The sequence below is a fragment of the Tachysurus fulvidraco genome, chromosome 8 (genome assembly GCF_022655615.1).
Source record: "Tachysurus fulvidraco isolate hzauxx_2018 chromosome 8, HZAU_PFXX_2.0, whole genome shotgun sequence".
NCBI classification, from domain to species: domain Eukaryota; kingdom Metazoa; phylum Chordata; class Actinopteri; order Siluriformes; family Bagridae; genus Tachysurus; species Tachysurus fulvidraco.
The window spans coordinates 19838962-19857562 of record NC_062525.1 but is presented as its reverse complement, the minus strand read 5'-3'; the positions used below and the strand labels follow the sequence as shown (position 1 = coordinate 19857562).

Here is an 18601-nt window from a genome sequence, read left to right as displayed (position 1 = left end):
CCGTCGTTCTACTGGGGGACTTCAACGCTCACGTGGGCAGCGACAGTGACACCTGGAGGGGTGTGATTGGGAGGAACGGCCCCCCCGAACTGAACCCGAGTGGTGTTCTGTTATTGGACTTCTGTGCTAGTCACAGTTTGTCCATAACAAACACCATGTTCAAGCATAAGGGTGTCCATCAGTACACATGGCACCAGGACACCCTAGGTCGGAAGTCGATGATCGACTTTGTGGTTGTTTCATCTGACCTCCGGCCGTATGTCTTGGACACTCGGGTAAAGAGAGGGGCGGAGCTGTCAACTGATCACCACCTGGTGGTGAGTTGGGTCCGATGGCAGGGGAGGAAGTTGGACAGACTTGGCAGACCCAAACGTACTGTGAGGGTCCGTTGGGAACGTTTGGCAGAGTCTCCTGTCAGAGAGATCTTCAACTCTCACCTCCGGCAGAGCTTCAACCAGATCCCGAGGGAAGTTGGAGACATTGAGTCCGAGTGGACCATGTTCTCCACCTCCATTGTTGATGCAGCTGCACGGAGCTGTGGCCGTAAGGTCTCCGGTGCCTGTCGTGGCGGCAATCCCCGAACCCGGTGGTGGACCCCGGAAGTAAGGGATGCCGTCAAGCTGAAGAAGGAGTCCTATCGAGCCTGGTTGGCTCGGGGGACTCCGGAGGCAGCTGATAGTTACCGGAGGGCCAAGCGAGCTTCAGCCCGGGTGGTTGCAGAGGCAAAAACTCGGGTCTGGGAGGAGTTCGGTGAGGCTATGGAGAAGGACTATCGGTTGGCCTCGAAGAAATTCTGGCAAACCGTCCGGCGTCTCAGGAGGGGGAAGCAGTGCCCTGCTCACACTGTTTACAGTGGGAGTGGGAATCTGCTGTCTTCGACTGGTGACATCCTTGGACGGTGGAAGGAGTACTTCGAGGATCTCCTCAACCCCACCAACATGTCTTCCATTGAGGAAGCAGAGGCGGAGGGCTCGGTTGTGGACTCGTCGATCCCCCAAGCTGAGGTCACTGAGGTAGTTGAGAATCTCCTCAGTGGTATGGCACCGGGGGTGGATGAGATCCACCCTGAGTACCTTAAGTCTCTGGATGTTGTGGGGCTGTCTTGGCTGACACGCCTCTGCAACATCGCGTGGCGGTTGGGGACAGTGCCTCTGGACTGGCAGACTGGGGTGGTGGTCCCTCTGTTTAAGAAGGGGGACCGGAGGGTGTGTTCCAACTATAGGGGGATCACACTCCTCAGCCTCCCCAGAAAAGTCTATGCCAGGGTACTGGAGAGGAGAATTCAGCCGATAGTCGAACCTTGGATTCAGGAGGAACAATGCGGGTTTCGTCCTGGTCGTGGAACACTGGACCATCTCTATACCCTCACCAGGTTGCTGGAGGGTTCATGGGAGTTTGCCCAACCAGTCCACATGTGTTTTGTGGATCTGGAGAAGGCATTTGACTGTGTCCCTCGTGATGGCCTGTGGGGGTGCTGTGGGAGTATGGGGTCCGGGGCCCTCCGTTAAGGGCTGTCCGGTCCCTATATGACCGGAGCAGGAGTTTGGTTCTCATTGCCGGGTGTAAGTCAGACTTGTTCCCGGTGCATGTTGGACTCTGGCAGGGCTGCCCTTTGTCACCGGTCCTGTTCATTATTTATATGGACAGGATTTCTAGGCGCAGTCGGGGGCCGGAGGGAGTCAGGTTTGGGGACCACAGGATTTCGTCTCTGCTTTTTGCAGATGATGTTGTCCTGTTGGCTTCTTCAAAGCAGGACCTTCAGCATGCACTGGGACGGTTTGCAGGCGAGTGTGAAGCGGCGGGGATGAGAATCAGCACCTCCAAGTCCGAGGCCATGGTTCTCAGCCGGAAAAGGGTGGCTTGCCCTCTTCAGTTTGGTGGAGAGTTCCTGCCTCAAGTGGAGGAGTTTAAGTATCTTGGGGTCCTGTTCACGAGTGAGGGAAGGATGGAGCGGGAGATCGACAGGCGGATCGGTGTATCTTCTGCAGTGATGCGGTCGATATACCGATCTGTTGTGGTGAAGAAAGAGCTGAGCCGCAAGGCGAAGCTCTCTATTTACCAGTCGATCTACATTCCTTCCCTCACCTATGGCCATGAGCTTTGGGTCATGACCGAAAGGACAAGATCCCGGATACAGGCGGCCAAAATGAGTTTCCTCCGCAGAGTGGCTGGGCGCACCCTTAGAGATAGGGTGAGGAGCTCAGCCACTCGGGAGGAGCTCAGAGTAGAGCCGCTGCTCCTCAACATTGAGAGGGGTCAGCTGAGGTGGCTCGGGCATCTGTTTCGGATGCCTCCTGGACGCCTCCCTGGGGAGGTGTTCCGGGCATGTCCAACCGGGAGGAGGCCCCGGGGAAGACCTAGGACACGCTGGAGGGACTATGTCTCTCGGCTGGCCTGGGAACGCCTCGGTATTCCCCTGGAAGAGCTGGAGGAAGTGTCTGGGGAGAGGGAAGTCTGGGCATCCCTGCTTAGACTGCTGCCCCCGCTACCCGGCCCCGGATAAGCGGTAGAAAATGGATGGATGGATGGATGGTTTTATTTCTACTCTCAGTTTCAGTGTAGTCTCTGATACATAAAAAATTGTATTAAACATTATTGTCTTTCACTTTAGCTGGTTTCTGACTACAGAAGTGTGTTGTGGGACACAGGAGACAGGACACACTAAAATATTGTTTCTGTTCAGAATTTTAAAAAATTTGAAAAATCTTTCTGAATTATTTAAATATAAATCTCAGATTTATTGTGTTAGAAGCCTAATTATAAAACAATAAAATATATGTAGTCAAAAATGATAGAAAAAGACAGCGATGAAGCAATATTAAGGAATTTATTTGTGTTTCATTATTATTATAACAAACCAAGAAGCTCCACATTCATGGCTGAATATATTATAGATCCACTACATGAGATTTAGTAACAATAATAAAGTGAGACATTTTTTGTATTCTATACACTCTGATTCATATAAAAAGGGGGAAAAAACAACTCTATATACATATAAGATACATTTTATATTAAACAGTGTGTTTTAACACCCAGCACATTATGATTTTTTTTATTTATTTGAAATACAAAAGAACAAAAAAAATACAATGAGAACAGATCCTGCTTCTATCAATGCACTGTTATATTAATGTATATTCATTTTAAAACATTTAAAATTCATTGACACACACCTGAGTAGTTTTAAAGGTATAAAGTTACATTTCCTGTAATGAACGTTACACACAATTGTAGAAATTTTTTTTTACTTTTCGTAACTTTCACTCATCAATTAGGCAGATGATTAAAACACTAAAAAATATGTTTAAAATGACAGATAGAGTTCAAATCCTTATCTATACTCTATGTCTTAAAACAGGCAATTAATTAATAATACATATAATAATAAATAAAATATAATAAAATTAATAAAAGCTGTGCATCTAGAGTAAACCATCACGTTCTGTGGTGTAGTCAGTGACGTTGGGAAGCCCAGAAACCACACAGCAGCCGACTGCACTGCGGGAAATGTTCATGTTCTGGACATGGAACCTGCAGGAAATCAAATTTTTGTCAAGTTTGTAATGTTTCTGTTTTTAATTATCATCATAACATCACATGTACCCTAAGGTTCAGTTTAATACAGTAAAGAATGACAAGATACTCACACTCCCTACAGTACGAGTTTCTAGGATAAACTTAACTACATAACCCCAGATCTCTGGAAGTGACAGTAACCCTGCTCTTACCACTCATCTTTATACACATCGTAGTATAGCAGGAGACCGTGAGATAAGTGTTGTACGATTAAGATCATATTACATAACAAAAAAGACTTATTATTAAACAAGAAGTTCTCAAAATAAAGAGATTTTTCCTGCCCATTAGCATGTATTGTTTATTACCATCACTACCTACTTCAATTAATTCAGAGCTATCACTGGAGCCCTAACTGTTAGTCTATTGTCTGGTTTCTGTTCTATTCAAATTCATTAGATAGGAACAATCATGAGGGTCTTGACACTCACCTTCGGCAGCAGGTTGACTATGTGCTGCGTTCGGACGCTGGGATCATACCTGATCCACAGGAATACAGCTTGGAAGGCTGTTTTCTCCTCCTTGATGTTCAGCTCATCCTGCTCCAGGATGTCACTGAGCTGCTCCATGGTCAGCTCTAGGAATTTTCCAGACTGTGAAAAAACAACGTCCTCGAAGTGATACAACGTATACATGTAGGCCTGATCCCGCAGCTCGTAGCACGAGTGAGTGTCAGCGTACTGCCAAACCCTTAAGCAGTTATCTGGGTTTAGATGTTCCTGTATGAATTCACAGCAGCTCATTACAAGGTCTTGGATAAGCAGGTAATTTGCCGTGGCCAAGAGGGTCTCCACTTCATCAGTGCTGACTTGAATGTCCTGCGTGTACATGTAGTGGATTATAAAATCCATGATTTCTGGAGATACACCATTGATGTTGTATATGCTCTGATCCAGATTGCTCCATCTTGTGAATAGAGCTCTGCAGATCAGGAAGAGAAGAACATGTATTAGTTAAAACATACAGTATATTAAAAATATCTCCCCACAACAGACTGGAGTCCTGAAGATGTGGAAGCTGCAGTTACACAGTACACACACTGGACATGCGCTCCTTAACATCCTGACACTTGTTTTATTACAATACCGTGTAACAGGGTAGATTTCAGTCAGATGGCTGTGAGGAAACGTCGGCGTTAAGAAATCATCATTAAATCAGACTCGCGTAGTTGTGACTATGGATCTGTTTATTTAATACTAATGTAAATACCGTTTCATCTCCGGTATAGTTTTTGCTCATTAGGTAACATTTTAAGACGAAAAGTTGTGTTTGGTTTTTTACCTGAAATACGGGCTGTACGCCGAGAGGATGTTCTTGTGGACCTTGAAGTCCACCTCGTCCACTCTGAGCACCGCGTCACACAGCGACCCGTCCAATCGCATCTCGTTCAGTAAACCGCACAGCTTCCTGTCTTCACTCATCTCTCTCTCCATACTCGTAAACAAGTCGTCTAATTCCTACTTTTCCGTGTTACAGGGAGTGATAAGAGCGCTGATAGCGAGTTTGTACAGAAACGTCTTTTAAATCGCAGCTTTCTGGAACAGCGCCGAATTCAAAAGAGGCGCCGCGTCATAGTGACGCCGTGACGTCATTAATCTGTGGCCTCAAACCACATCACGTCGTTTCCTGCCACCAATAAATCATAGTTTTAATTTAATAATCAATCAATTAATCATAATACACCGAAATTTGTAGTCAGAAATGAGAAAAAAAAACAAGAAAAAACAAACAAAGAAAATTAATGAATTTTTCAGTCACTTCAGTCTCACACACGGGTCTAGTTTTAAAGATACACAAAATGTTTTACAAAAAGCAATGTACAATGTTATACAAAGCATCACTCACATAAAATGTATCATAATATGTAACCTTATTTAAATGCACAGTTTATAAATATAAACAAAGCTCCAAAAGATGCAAAATTAAAAATAAAAAGTTTTACTGAATAGTTTTATACAGATTTCTGCCATAGTTTAAATCCTAGACTTTATCCTACAATAGCACAGTTTACATGTGGGGAAAACTTTCAATACAGCTGCTCTGTACATTTCATTAGTGAGCGTCACAGCAAATTCAGTCCAAGGTCAGACTGTAATGTTCAGTCTTATAAACCTATGTGAGACAGTCGATGAAATCCACTTTATTACTAGAATAATCCTGACACAAATGTGAGACTCTGTCCAGAGGTTAATCTGAGCTGGAATCAGGTCATAAAACAGGACGATGATGCTGGACATCATCACCAGAATGGCAAAGAAGAAAATATGAAGGTGTCGGAATAGCAGATTTAAAGTCCAGACCTCAACCTCACTGGAATGCTGTGCTGTGAATTAAAGCCATGTTGTAAAGAAGACTGGACAATAGTTTCCCAAAATGATGTAAGAGACTGATGAACTCCTGCACAAAACATTTAATTCATATTATTGTTGCTAAAGGTGTTTAACTGGTACTGAATTATCAGATGCACTTTTTTCCCCACCTGCTGTCAGAATGCTGGTTCATTTGTTGTGAAAAAATGACTACATATTTAAATCTCTGGTTTTCTCACCTGAGTTTGTTTATAAAGCGTGTTGAGGATCAAACAATTGTTATTTAATTAATCCCTGATAAATAAAAAGACTTTGTGGGCTTTTGTCTTTCCTGATGACTTCATATCACAGCAAGACAGCAGATTGTTTTATCTTCAGAGTTGCATATACTAATCAACTAATACAATCACTAATGGCTTCTGTGGAGATGTCAACTAGTCAGGTGTCAGTGCAGAAACCAGGAAATGTTGCTAAAAACATAAGTAGGAAGTTTATTCTGGAAAAAAAAATATATGATAAGCTCAACATAATATAAAAATGTATCACTCTGTCTATTCTTATTAACATACAGAGATACTGTATCTAGCTGAACATATAATAAGTATAAGTAAATAAAATGTGGATCAGATTTTATTGTTTCCTTATTTTTCAATTAAAAGACAAGAGAATTCAATTTCAATTATTGTTTTTAGTATAGTATAAAGGACTTTTATGGTCTGATTTTAACTCAGATACATGTTGATTGAGACGTGGCAGTGTAGTGTGACAATAAAATCATTTCACACCCACATCACTGTGTTCCTGAGTTTCGGTACTGTAAATAATAAAGCAAAATAGAAACACAAGGACACTAAAGACAACAAACAAAGGGACAAAGATTCAGCAAAAAACAAACACTATACAACTGGTATAAATGAGGAGAACAATCATTGAAACACAAGGAACAGGTGTGCAGAGGCAGTATTAAGGATAGTGTGGGGCAAACACATGATAGACAAAAAAAAAAAAAAAAAAAGCACAATGTGCAAATCACAAAAAATGCTAAAATGTCCATCTAGTGTCCTGGTAGGAAATAGTCCCAGCCATTCCTGACACTGTAATCATAGAAAATGTTCCCTTCCCTGTTCACTTCAAAATGATGAAATATTTATGTATGTTAAGTATTTCATTAGTAACCTGCCTGCTAATGTCTCTTGTATTGACTGTGGATGTAGGAAGGGTCTGCTTATTTATAAATCTATTTCCTGAATTTTGGTTAATGTTTAGGGGAAAAAATGTGTACATATTAAAATCTGCGGGGGTTTTTTTGTTGTTGTTGTTGTTGTTTTCACCTGAGGTAATTTTTATTTTAGTGAATTCGAAGAAAACAACTGTTATGTAGGCCCTGATAAATAAAAACATACAGTCTATTTAGTAGAAGTAGTCTATTTATTGTTACTATAATTTCTTATAAAATAAAAAATATTTTTAATTGTTATTTTTTACTAATAGTTAACAGTGTACTCTGTATGTATGTCTTAATATTCCAGCACTCCAAAAGTGTTGTGTCCAAAGTGCTGTGTTTATAGTCCAAACGATTAACAGAGCAGTTTTTTGAAGATAGTAAAGCATGACCTATAATGGTATTTTGTGGGCTAAATGCAAGTCAGTAGCAGAGAGTTTAAACCTGGTAAATTAATGGGCGATCAGAAAATTTGTGTTTCTTTACTGTACTGTAAGTAATGTTAGCGCAGTGTTAGCAAACTACTTTTACTGTTAATCAAATACCCAAATCTGACAGAATGTTTGGAATGATTTTGTTCATCATTAACATTAAGGTACTCAGGCAATAGAAAGTTACCTTTTAGTTAACCTTTGGTTAACCTTTTACACTGTGCTTTGTGTTTACCTGTATGTTAAAGAAATTCAATTTAAACTAAATTTGCAATCAATTTAAGTTCAGTATATCATGAGTATTTTTTATTGGAATCAAAACTGAAATGTATTTATAGTCATGTAAATTTGTGAAAATTGTATATTCAATATGATGTCTGGCTCTAGCCTCTGTTTTACTTAACAGTTTAAGTCTGAATATAGCATGCATACAATTTCTACTTTTTTTTTCATGGCCAACACACAAAGATTGTAAAAATGTTTAAGAATTGGTTTTAGATTGTGTAATGCATTATTAATTGTTGTGTAATATCATTGTGTTATCTACAGTAAGTGCATTTATGTTTAAAGGTTCTCCTCACATGTAAACAGTCCTTCTGACTGTAGAATGGTGAATCCTGACTTCTGGCTGTTGTCCTTTTCTCCTTGGTATGATGTAGACACACACCCGAGTGCTCCAGAACACCAAACTGACCAAAGTTCTGCTTTAATAAACTTAGTCACACCTCACTGATGATGAAATAATGTTGTGGATTTCATTCGTAACCTGCCTGCTAATTACTCTTATATAAAAATGCCTGCTAATTACATAAAAATATGGAAGAAAGGTGTCATTTTCCCCATAACTCTGAATTCACTGGTTTTATCACCTCAAAGTTTTTTTTTTTTTTGAGATGCCTGTAATGTTATATTTTTATATTGAATTTTTGTATTAGTTTATTTATACATTTATTTATTTTTACAATCCTTAGTGTGATGCTTAAATGTGAAACTCTTGCTTTCATGTTTGTTTCTCCAATATTCATTCATTCATTCATTCATTTTCTACCGCTTATCCGAACTTCTCAGGTCACGGGGAGCCTGTGCCTATCTCAGGCGTCATAGGGCATCGAGGCAGGATACACCCTGGACGGAGTGCCAACCCATCACAGGGCACACACACACTCTCATTCACTCACACACTACGGACAATTTTCCAGAGATGCCAATCAACCTACCATGCATGTCTTTGGACCGGGGGAGGAAACCGAAGTACCCGGAGGAAACCCCCGAGGCACGGGGAGAACATGCAAACTCCACACACACAAGGCGGAGGCGGGAATCGAACCCCCGACCCTGGAGGTGTGAGGCGAACGTGCTAACCACTAAGCCACAGTGCCCCCTTGTTTCTCCAATATAATTGTTTTTATTATTTAATTTCCAGGAATTATGGCTTGATTTATTAATTAATTGCCTATTTTGAGACTTTGAGACATATTATAGAATATAGATAAAGATTTCAACTCTATCTGCCATTATAAACATTTATTTTATTGTTTTAATCATCTGCCACATTCACCTGTATTTATGACACAATAATATCAGAATTCCGTGTATAAATATATGAATCAAAGTGTACAAAATAATATTTCATGTAACAGAAATACAGTATTTCATGTTGCTTGTTCTGCTTTATTATTGTTACCAAATCTCATGTACTGAAATCTATAATATATTCAGCCCTATGAATGTGGAGCTTCCTGGTTTGTTATAATAATAATGAAACACAAATAAATTCATTAATATTGTTTCATCACTGTGTTTTTCTATTATTTTTGACTACAGATGTTGGTGTGTTTTGTCGTTCTACAATTATTCTGATTAAAAGGATGTTTTCTCTAAAGATGGCCTCTAACACACTGATATTAGATTTATATTAAAATAATTCATAAAGATTTTTCTACATTTTTTAAATTCTGAACAGAAACAATATTTTAGTGTTTCCTGTCTCCTGTATCCCACAACACTCCTCTTTAGACAGAAACCAGCTAATGTGGAAGACAATAATGTTTAATACAAGCTGATTTTTTACTGGTGCTATAGATCATTGTGTACCAATCATTAAAAAGCACATAAACACAATTATGAGTCTGCTGTGAACGTGTCCCAAACCAGATACCCTATTCATTACAACTGCCACATACAAGGTCTATGATGAAGGTCTCATCATCATATACAATAAAATGTAAAGAATTAAATATTTTTATACCATTGTGTGCATTTGTTTCAGTTACGATCGCTCTCAGACACAGGATAATGTAATTGGAGATGGCTGATTGATTAAAGGACTGGTAGCCTAGCTGACTACCCTAAGGCACCCATTGGCTGCAGGGCCCATAACCATGCAGACATATAGGCTCACCTTGCGCATTGTCCCTCTTACAGAGCATCTGTAGCTATGTCACTCGGCTTATCTTGGGCTTCCCCTGGTTGCAGCAGCATAATCCACAAATAGACTAGGCCATGAAGTCAGTGACAGTCTGGGGCTCTCAGTGCACCCAGAGCTGCTTCCGACCACAGTTTCTTGCCTGGGGCCACTCCTCACATTTCATGGGGCACCCATGAGCCGTGAGAACCTTGGAGTTTCTGGTGGCCCTCTTTGAATCGAGATGTTCGGGCTTTTGTGGCTGCCTGCCAGATGTGCGCCTGAAAACTAAAAGCCAAAGACACACCCACAGGGGTTCATCAGGCCCTTGCCTATATCGTCCCGCCCATGGTCACACAGTTCCCTGGACTTCATCATCGGCCTGCCTTGCTCCCAGGAAATTACTGTGAATCTGGTGGTAGTGGACTGGTTCTCTAAGGCAGGCAAATTTTGCCCCACTGCAAAAACTCCCCTCAGCCAAAGAGACGGCAGAACTCATGTTTCAGCACTTTATACAGACACACGCTTCCCCTCTGTCTCTGATAGGGGCCCCAATTTGCTAGCGTGTTTCGGGGGACTTTCTGCCGCCTAATAGGTGCCACTGCCAGCCTCTCATAGTGTTTCCACCCCAAGTCAAACGGTCAGACAGAGAGGGTAAACCCTGACTTGGATCGCTCCCTCTGTTGTCTGGCCTGTGCTTGCGGGTTTAGTCCAAGAATTTGGCGCCACGCTACGTCGGGCCGTTCAAGATCTTGCGGTGGATTAATCCTGTGGCTTACCGCCTTCAGCTCCCACAGTCCATAAAGATCAGTATCATGATGAATGCACATTTGGTCGATTTGTTGTGGTAAACCTCAGGCCGGGAAGAAAATCTCTAATTGCCGTAGAAAGCCCTTGCATTGATCTGCAGCTCTGTCAAAAATTTCAGGTTATTTGTACTGATTTGGTCCTGGGTGCAGGCATACCGAGGACAGTGTGGGTCAGGTGTTAAGCTGTCACAAATCTCCATGGTGAACTACTATTTTAAGTATTTTACTCTTTTCTTCTAGGTGTTAAACTACTTCCACTTTAGTTTATTTCAGAAACAGGTAGGTCTTTAGTTATAAGTTAAAGACAGCTGTTCAGACATCATGGGTAAATTAATTCCACTACATATCATTCATTCCACTACTACACTACTAGTGCCAGAACAGAGAAGATTTTTGATGCATACTTTCCTTAAATAGATGTTGCACGATTAAGTTAGAGGTAAGTCCATGATGCACACATCATCTTGCCAGCGAGTCCAAGATGTAATAAGGGACAGTGCAAACACTCCATACTCATGCCACTAACACTTTTTTGTCTTCTCCATCTCCATCAACATTATTTTATTGAGCACACTTCTGTACACTAAAAGTGGCTGCGATAATATGGCTACTGCGGCATATTATTCCTTTCTCTCTCTCTCTCTCTCTCTCTCTCTCTCTCTCTCTCTCTCTCTCTCTCTCTCTCTCTCTCTCTCTCTCTCTCTCTCTCTCTCTCTCTCTCTCTCTCTCTGTGTGTGTGTGTGTGTGTGTGTGTGTGTGTGTGAGAGAGAGAGAGAGAGAGAGAGAGAGAGAGAGAGTAAGAAATACTGTTTCTTTAAACATTTTCTGCATCAGCTTAATTTAGTTGAAATGACAATAAAAGCTTCTTGATTTGACTTGTCTTGAATTGAGTATAGATATCAGAGAAGAGCACATATTTGATCATAAACATAATCAGTCACTTTGTGCTTTCTGAAATGTAATATCAATTATTATTTTATTTGTAATTTTATACAGTACTTATAAAATGAAATATAGGATAAGGCACGGAGCCCCCCTGCCCCCCTAGCCTAAAATAATTTTGTAATTTCCCTCTGTGTGAATAGAACTAGGATTTGTGCAGTTTCCACACTTTTACACAGGATTCACCTCCACAACGTAATGAAAATGAACTGGAGAATCTGGCTTCTGTTCCTCAGTTCTCGAGGACTTAGCAGATAAGACAAATCAAACATTCTTTTATTCTAGAGTAATTGTGTATATAACTACATAGAGTACAATAAAGTGACAATAAAGGCTACTACTACTACTACAATATCTCCCTATGTTAATAAGAATAGACAAAGTGTTATATTTTCTTATTACATTGGGCTTATCATATTTTTACTCCAGAATAAACTTCCTGCTTTTGTTTTTAGCAAACTTTTCTCAAACAAAAAGCCAGAAGATTGACAAACTACATTTACCTGGTTTATGCACTGTCACCTGACTAGTTGACAACTCCACAAAAACCATTAGAGATTGTATTAGTTGATTAGTTTATGCAACTCTGAAGATAAAAAGATCTGATTTCTTGCTGTGATATGAAGTCATCAGGAAAGACAAAAGTCCAGTCCATCAGCTGTTCTTTTTATTTATCAGGGATTAATTAAATAACAATTCTTTGATCCTCAACAACCTCTATGAACAAACTCAGGTGAGAACATCAGAGATTTAAATATGTAGTCTTTCTTTTTTTTTTTTTTCACAATAAATGAAAAAGCATTCTGATGGGAAATCAGCAGGACAGCTATCTGTATTTTGTTTTTGTTTCTTTTGCTTAAGTTAAGACAGACCACAGAAAGAGGAATGATGGCATGCTGCATGTTAAAATGTTTTGTTTTTCTTTCTTATTGACAAATCTCATGTATTGTCTATATAAAATATATAAAATTCACTTTTCTTTCTTTATTTTGTTCTCATTTCTGACTACAAATTTCGGTGTATTATAATTAATTAATTGATCATTAAATTAAATCTATGGTTTATTAGTGCCAGGAAACGACGTGATGTGGTTTGTATTTTGTTACTTTTGCCTTTCATAAGTTAAGACAGAACAAAGAAAGAGGAATAATGGCATGCTGCATGTTAAAATGTTTTGTTTTACTTTCTTATTGTTGCTAAATCTCATGTATTGATTATATAAAATTCATTACGTTTTTTTCTTTTTTTTCATTTCTGACTACAAATTTTGGTGTATTATTATATGGTGTATGGTGCCAGGAAACGACGTGATGTGGTTTGAGGCCACAGATTAATGACGTCACGGCGTCACTATGACGCGGCGCCTCAAATTCGGCGCTGTTCCAGAAAGCTGCGATTTAAAAGACGCTTCTGTACAAACTCGCTATCAGCGCTCTTATCACTCCCTGTAACACGGAAAAGTAGGAATTAGACGACTTGTTTACGAGTATGGAGAGAGAGATGAGTGAAGACAGGAAGCTGTGCGGTTTACTGAACGAGATGCGATTGGACGGGTCGCTGTGTGACGCGGTGCTCAGAGTGGACGAGGTGGACTTCAAGGTCCACAAGAACATCCTCTCGGCGTACAGCCCGTATTTCAGGTAAAAAACCAAACACAACTTTTCATCTTAAAATGTTACCTAATGAGCAAAAACTATACCGAAGATGAAACGGTATTTACATTAGTATTAAATAAACAGATCCATAGTCACAACTCCGCGAGTCTGATTTAATGATGATTTTAGTGTTGCCACCTTCAATACAGAAAAATAAGGGACGCCTGCCGCAGCGGGGGCCACAACCCTCGGGGCCACGATGATCACAGTCCCGATGGCGTGCCAGTGGTGGTATATCATAACTTAAAACATGTATTCATAAATATACTAAGATTGATACCAATGGGCATTATAATAAGATATATGCTATTGAAATCAGTGTGAACAGATGCGCTCAGACTCTCACTATCACAACTTAAGTGGTCATATTGAATACACAGCTATGACAATAATAAATGTACGCCAACAAAGTGTGACTGAGAACACAAAAAATAAGCTTTTGGAGGAACTTGTGAGATGTGAACCATATTTTATTAACTTGTTATTAAATTAACAGATCCATAACTTAGTAATTATAACTCGCAAACTTGCAAAAGATCTTCCATGAACATAATAACATCAGTGGATTTATGAAACTTTCAGAGCTGAACACGCGCGCGCGGGGGGGGGGGGGGTATCTGGAGATGCCATCGTTTCATATGGATTTTCTGTCACTCTGTTACACGATATTGTAATAAAACAAGTGTCAGGATGTTAAGGAGCGCATGTCCAGTGTGTCTACTGTGTAAAACACATGAGGTGACAACTGGGCTGTAAATAAACTATGAAGTGTTTGTTTTTTTCGCTGATATTTAGCTTGAGTTTAGTTTTCTTCGGCTACACCATCTTCATCTTATCTTCATGGAAGAATATTTATATAGTGATAGATTTATTTCTTTTTAATATTCTGGGTTTGCTGAATCAATCTTTATAGTGTCTGAAGTACAATTAAAATGTATTTATTACTGGACTTTACACGTTACATGAGCTACACGTTTGATTGGCTAGCGTCGCTCTGATTGACAGGTTGGAGGAACGCCCTCCATTTAAACTCTCTAACTCCTGACTGTAGCTTCCATCATCAGGACTCTATTGTGTGGAGATATTTTTCCTAATACATGTTTTTCTCTTCCTGATCTGCAGAGATCTATTCAGAAGATGTAGCAATCTGGATCAGAGAGTGTACAACATCACTGGTGTATCTCCAAAAATAATGGATCTTATGATCCACTACATGTACACGCAGGACATTCAAGTCACCACCGATAAAGTGGAGACTCTCTTGGATGCAGCCAATCACCTGCTCATCCATGACCTTGTAATGAGCTGCTGTGAATTCCTAAAGGATAACCTAAAACCGGATAACTGCGTAAGGATTTGGCAGTATGCTGACGCTAATGCGTACTACGAGCTGCGGGATCGGGCCTACATGTACACGTTGCATCACTTCGAGGACGTCGTTTTTTCACAATCTGGAAAATTCCTAGAGCTGACCGTGGAGCAGCTCAGTGACATCCTGGAGAATGATGAGCTGAACATCAAGGAGGAGAAAACAGCCTTCCAAGCTGTATTCCTGTGGATCAGGCATGAACCCAGCGTCCGAACGCAGCACATAGTCAACCTGCTGCCAAAGGTGAGTGTCAATACACTCGACCAGACCATCCAGACCATTCCTACAATACAAGTTTGAATGGAACTGAACCCAGACAGTAGAATAACAGTTAGGGTACCAGTGATACTTCTGACTTAATTTAAGCTAATTATGTTGTTGTAGAAAAAAAAAACACACGTTGTAGAAGATTCTTTGCTCATAAATTTTTAGACACAACCTAATCTGAGCAATTTAGCAATTTGTTGGGAAAAAACTGAAGGGAAAGTTTGATTAAATTCTCACTTGTGTAAAATAAACAACAAGGCAGCAAACTCAATGGACAACTATAAATATATAGTGGTGATGGGCAGAAAAACCTTGTTATTCCAAAACTTCTTGTTTTATAACAAGTCTCTTTTGCTGATTTATGACATAATCTGATGCAGTTATTGTTGGAGGATCTTTATCGAAAAATCATATTATTTCACAGTCTGCTGTAGAAATCAGTTAGGATTTTATTGGGATCTCATTCAGCTTTACATGTAATAATGTCAAAGTTCAGTGAAATCACATAGTGTGAAAAACAGGAAAATTAATCCGTGTCCATTTCCACATCATCCTACAACCGTCCAAATTTTTGTCCACTATCTACCAAAACTTTCTCACCTTTTTATATTGTGTTGTCTGTGCTGTGATGTCAGGTGCGGCTGGCTCTGGTGACTCGGGAATACTTCCTGGAAAATATAAAGAAAAACCCGGTGGTCAGCAGTGTGTGTGAGTGTCAACCCATCATCGCCCATGCCATGAAGGCCATGAAAGACTCCAAAATGGCTGAACCAAACACCAGACTCTTGGATCCTTTTACCCGTCCACGTCTCCCGTATTCCATCTTGTTTGCCATCGGCGGCTTCAGTGGCACATCTCCTACGAACATCGTGGAAACGTACGACTCGAAACTGGACAGCTGGATGTGCATCTCCAGCAGAGCAGAGCGTGCTCGAGCATATCATGGCACAGTGTTCCTGGACGGTTTGGTGTACGTTATTGGTGGATATGACATCATTGAGTACTTTAACTCCACGTGCACATTCAATCCTCTGGATGGAACGTGGAAAGATGTGGCGCCCATGCACTCGCCCCGTGGCTATGTTAGCGTTACCGTGCTTGACGGATACATCTATGCCATGGGAGGCTTCGACGGCACCGTGAGTCTTAACTCAGCTGAGTGTTATCAACCAAGCACCAACCAATGGAGCCTCATCCCATCCATGCACGAGCGGCGAAGTGATGCCAGCGCTGCCACTTTAAATGGCAAGGTAAGGCTTCAATTCTCACACACAGAGAGTCAGCCTTGATACAGTGCAGTGGTACAAAGAGGGTTGATTGCTTTTGGTTAGAATATAATAACAAACCCAAACATTATTTAATGTTTCAGTCCCCGAAGAGACCTTGAAACTGAAACTGGAGACACCCAGGGCCTTGATTTATTTTTGTCTCTTTTGGTTCCTTTAGATCTACATCTGTGGAGGTTGCAATGAAAATGAGTGTCATTTCACAGCTGAGTGTTTTGACCCGTATTCTAATCAGTGGACTCTGATTGAGCCGATGCACATGTCCAGGAGTGGCCTAGGTGTCGTTGCGCTGAACAACCAATTGTTTGCTGTAAGAACTGAAAATAACACACACACACACACACACACACACACACACACTGAACATGTAAACAATTTTAAACCATATGACCTATGTACTGATAAGGATAGAAATTTCATCCTGATCAGTGGACACTGATCGAGCCGATGCACATGCGTACAGTAGGTGAGGTCTAATCGCCATTGCGCTTATCAACCAATTGTTTGCTGTGAGAACTGAAAGTCACATACACTCTCTCTCACACACACACACACACACACAAATGAAACCATGTGACCTTTGTACTGATATTAGGATAGAAATTTCAAACGTTAAACAAAAATGATAAATGTGAAAGTGGTAAATGTGAAAATAATTCTATGAATTCTATGATGTTTTATAGATCGGAGGTTTTGATGGAGTCACTCCGATGCAGAGCATCGAGGCCTTTAACCCTCGTACCAACTCCTGGAGGTTTCTTTCACCCATGTTTAACCCACGCAGCAACTTTGGCATCGAGGTAACGAACCTGGTGTTAATACAAGATTAGGCCCAACTCCAAAACCTGGAGTTAATGAACTATAATCCATCTATTGTCTGACTTCACCATGTGATCGTCTTCTTCTTCTTCTTCTTCCAGGTGATGGACGGTCACTTGTATGTGATTGGTGGCTGCAATGATGAAGGCACAACCTCCAGATGCGAGTACTACGATGTGTATAAAGATGAGTGGTAAGAGCAGGATTCCTGTATGTAGTTAATTTTATCCTAGAAACTTGTTTGTGAGTATTTATTGTATTAAACTCAACCCCAGGATAAATGTGATGTTATGATGATAATTAAACAAAGAAACACCACAAACAGTTTGATTTCTTGCAGGTTCAAGATCCAGAACATGAATATTTGCCACAGTGCGGTCAGCTGCTGTGTGGTTTCTGGGCTTCCCAACGTCACAGACTACACCACAAAACGTGATCTTTTTCGCTAGATGCACAGCTTTTATTATCAACTATTTAAGCACAAGTCATTGGCAGAACCTCTGCTCTCTAGCTCTTTCTTCATCTGTCTTCATATTTGCTTCTCATATAGAATCATTTGTATTATTTAATTGCCAGGTATTATGAATGGATTTATTAAATAATTGCCTGTTTATTGACCTATTATAGATTACAGATTAGGATTCAAACTCTGTCATTTTAAACATTTATTTTTATTCTTAATCATCTGCCTAATTCACCTATGTTTATGACACAATAGTGTTTTTATTTTTTTATTGCATCTTTGGGAGCTCAGAGTTTATATTTTTATACAGAACCAATCAGATTATGTATGAAGTATTTCATGTAAGAGTGATGAGTGAAAGGTACAAAAAGTAAAAAAATCTATACCTATACCTTTAAACCTATCTATGAATATTAAATGTTTTAAAATTAATATACATTAATATAATGTATTACTTATGTATTAATGTATATATTATAATGTAGTGCATTGATAGAAGCAGGATCTGTTCTAATTGTAATTCTTTTCTTTTTTTTGGTTCTTTTGCATTTCCAAAAAACAAACAAAAAAAAACATAATGTGCTGAGTGTTAAAAGACAATGTTTAAAATAAAATGTATCTTATATGTATATAGAGTTGTTGTTTTTTTTACTTTCTATATGAATCAATGTGTACAGAATAAAAAACTTGTCTCACTTTATTATTGTTACTAAATCTCACGTACTGGAGCTATAATATATTCAGCCATATGAGTGTGGAGCTTCCTGGTTTGTTAGAATAATAATGAAACATAAATTCTTCAATATTGTTTCATCACTGTCTATTTTTCATCCTTTTCGAATACATATGTTGGTCTTTTATTGTTTTATACTTATTTTGACTAAAACCATGTAAAGAAGGCTTCTAACACAATAAATCGGATATTAGATTTATATTAAAATAATTCAGAAAGATTTTTCTACATTTTTTTTACATTCTGAACAGAAACAATATTTTAGTGTCTCCTGTCTCCTGTGTCCCACAACACTCATCTTTAGTCAGAAACC

At 39.8% G+C, this 18601-nt stretch overlaps 1 protein-coding gene and 1 pseudogene across 2 annotated transcripts; one reads left to right on the top strand and one right to left on the bottom strand.

Annotated features, from left to right (window-relative positions):
- Positions 1-2477: 2477 nt before the first annotated feature.
- Positions 2478-18601, bottom strand: part of LOC113662193 — a 135191-nt pseudogene continuing 119067 nt past the window's right edge.
- Positions 12963-18124, top strand: LOC113662202 (kelch-like protein 10). 2 transcript variants are annotated; one of them, XM_027176943.2, is made up of 7 exons: positions 12967-13336; positions 14474-14963; positions 15623-16237; positions 16434-16583; positions 16957-17073; positions 17194-17285; positions 17433-18109. In XM_027176943.2, exons 1-7 carry the CDS (start codon positions 13185-13187, stop codon positions 17539-17541), a joined length of 1725 nt encoding a protein of 574 aa, XP_027032744.2. In that variant the 5' UTR covers positions 12967-13184; the 3' UTR covers positions 17542-18109. The 2 variants fall into 2 exon arrangements, with proteins under 2 accessions (XP_047672916.1, XP_027032744.2); XM_047816960.1 differs by lacking the exon at positions 16434-16583 and having other exon boundaries at positions 12963-13336; positions 17433-18124.

Coding starts and splice junctions, on each gene's coding strand:
- LOC113662202 (XM_027176943.2), top strand. CDS start 13,185: ATGGAGAGAGAGATGAGTGAAGACAGGAAGCTGTGCGGTTTACTGAAC. Junction 16,238..16,433: donor CTGCCACTTTAAATGGCAAG/GTAAGGCTTCAA, acceptor TGGTTCCTTTAG/ATCTACATCTGTGGAGGTTG. Junction 17,286..17,432: donor GATGTGTATAAAGATGAGTG/GTAAGAGCAGGA, acceptor GATTTCTTGCAG/GTTCAAGATCCAGAACATGA.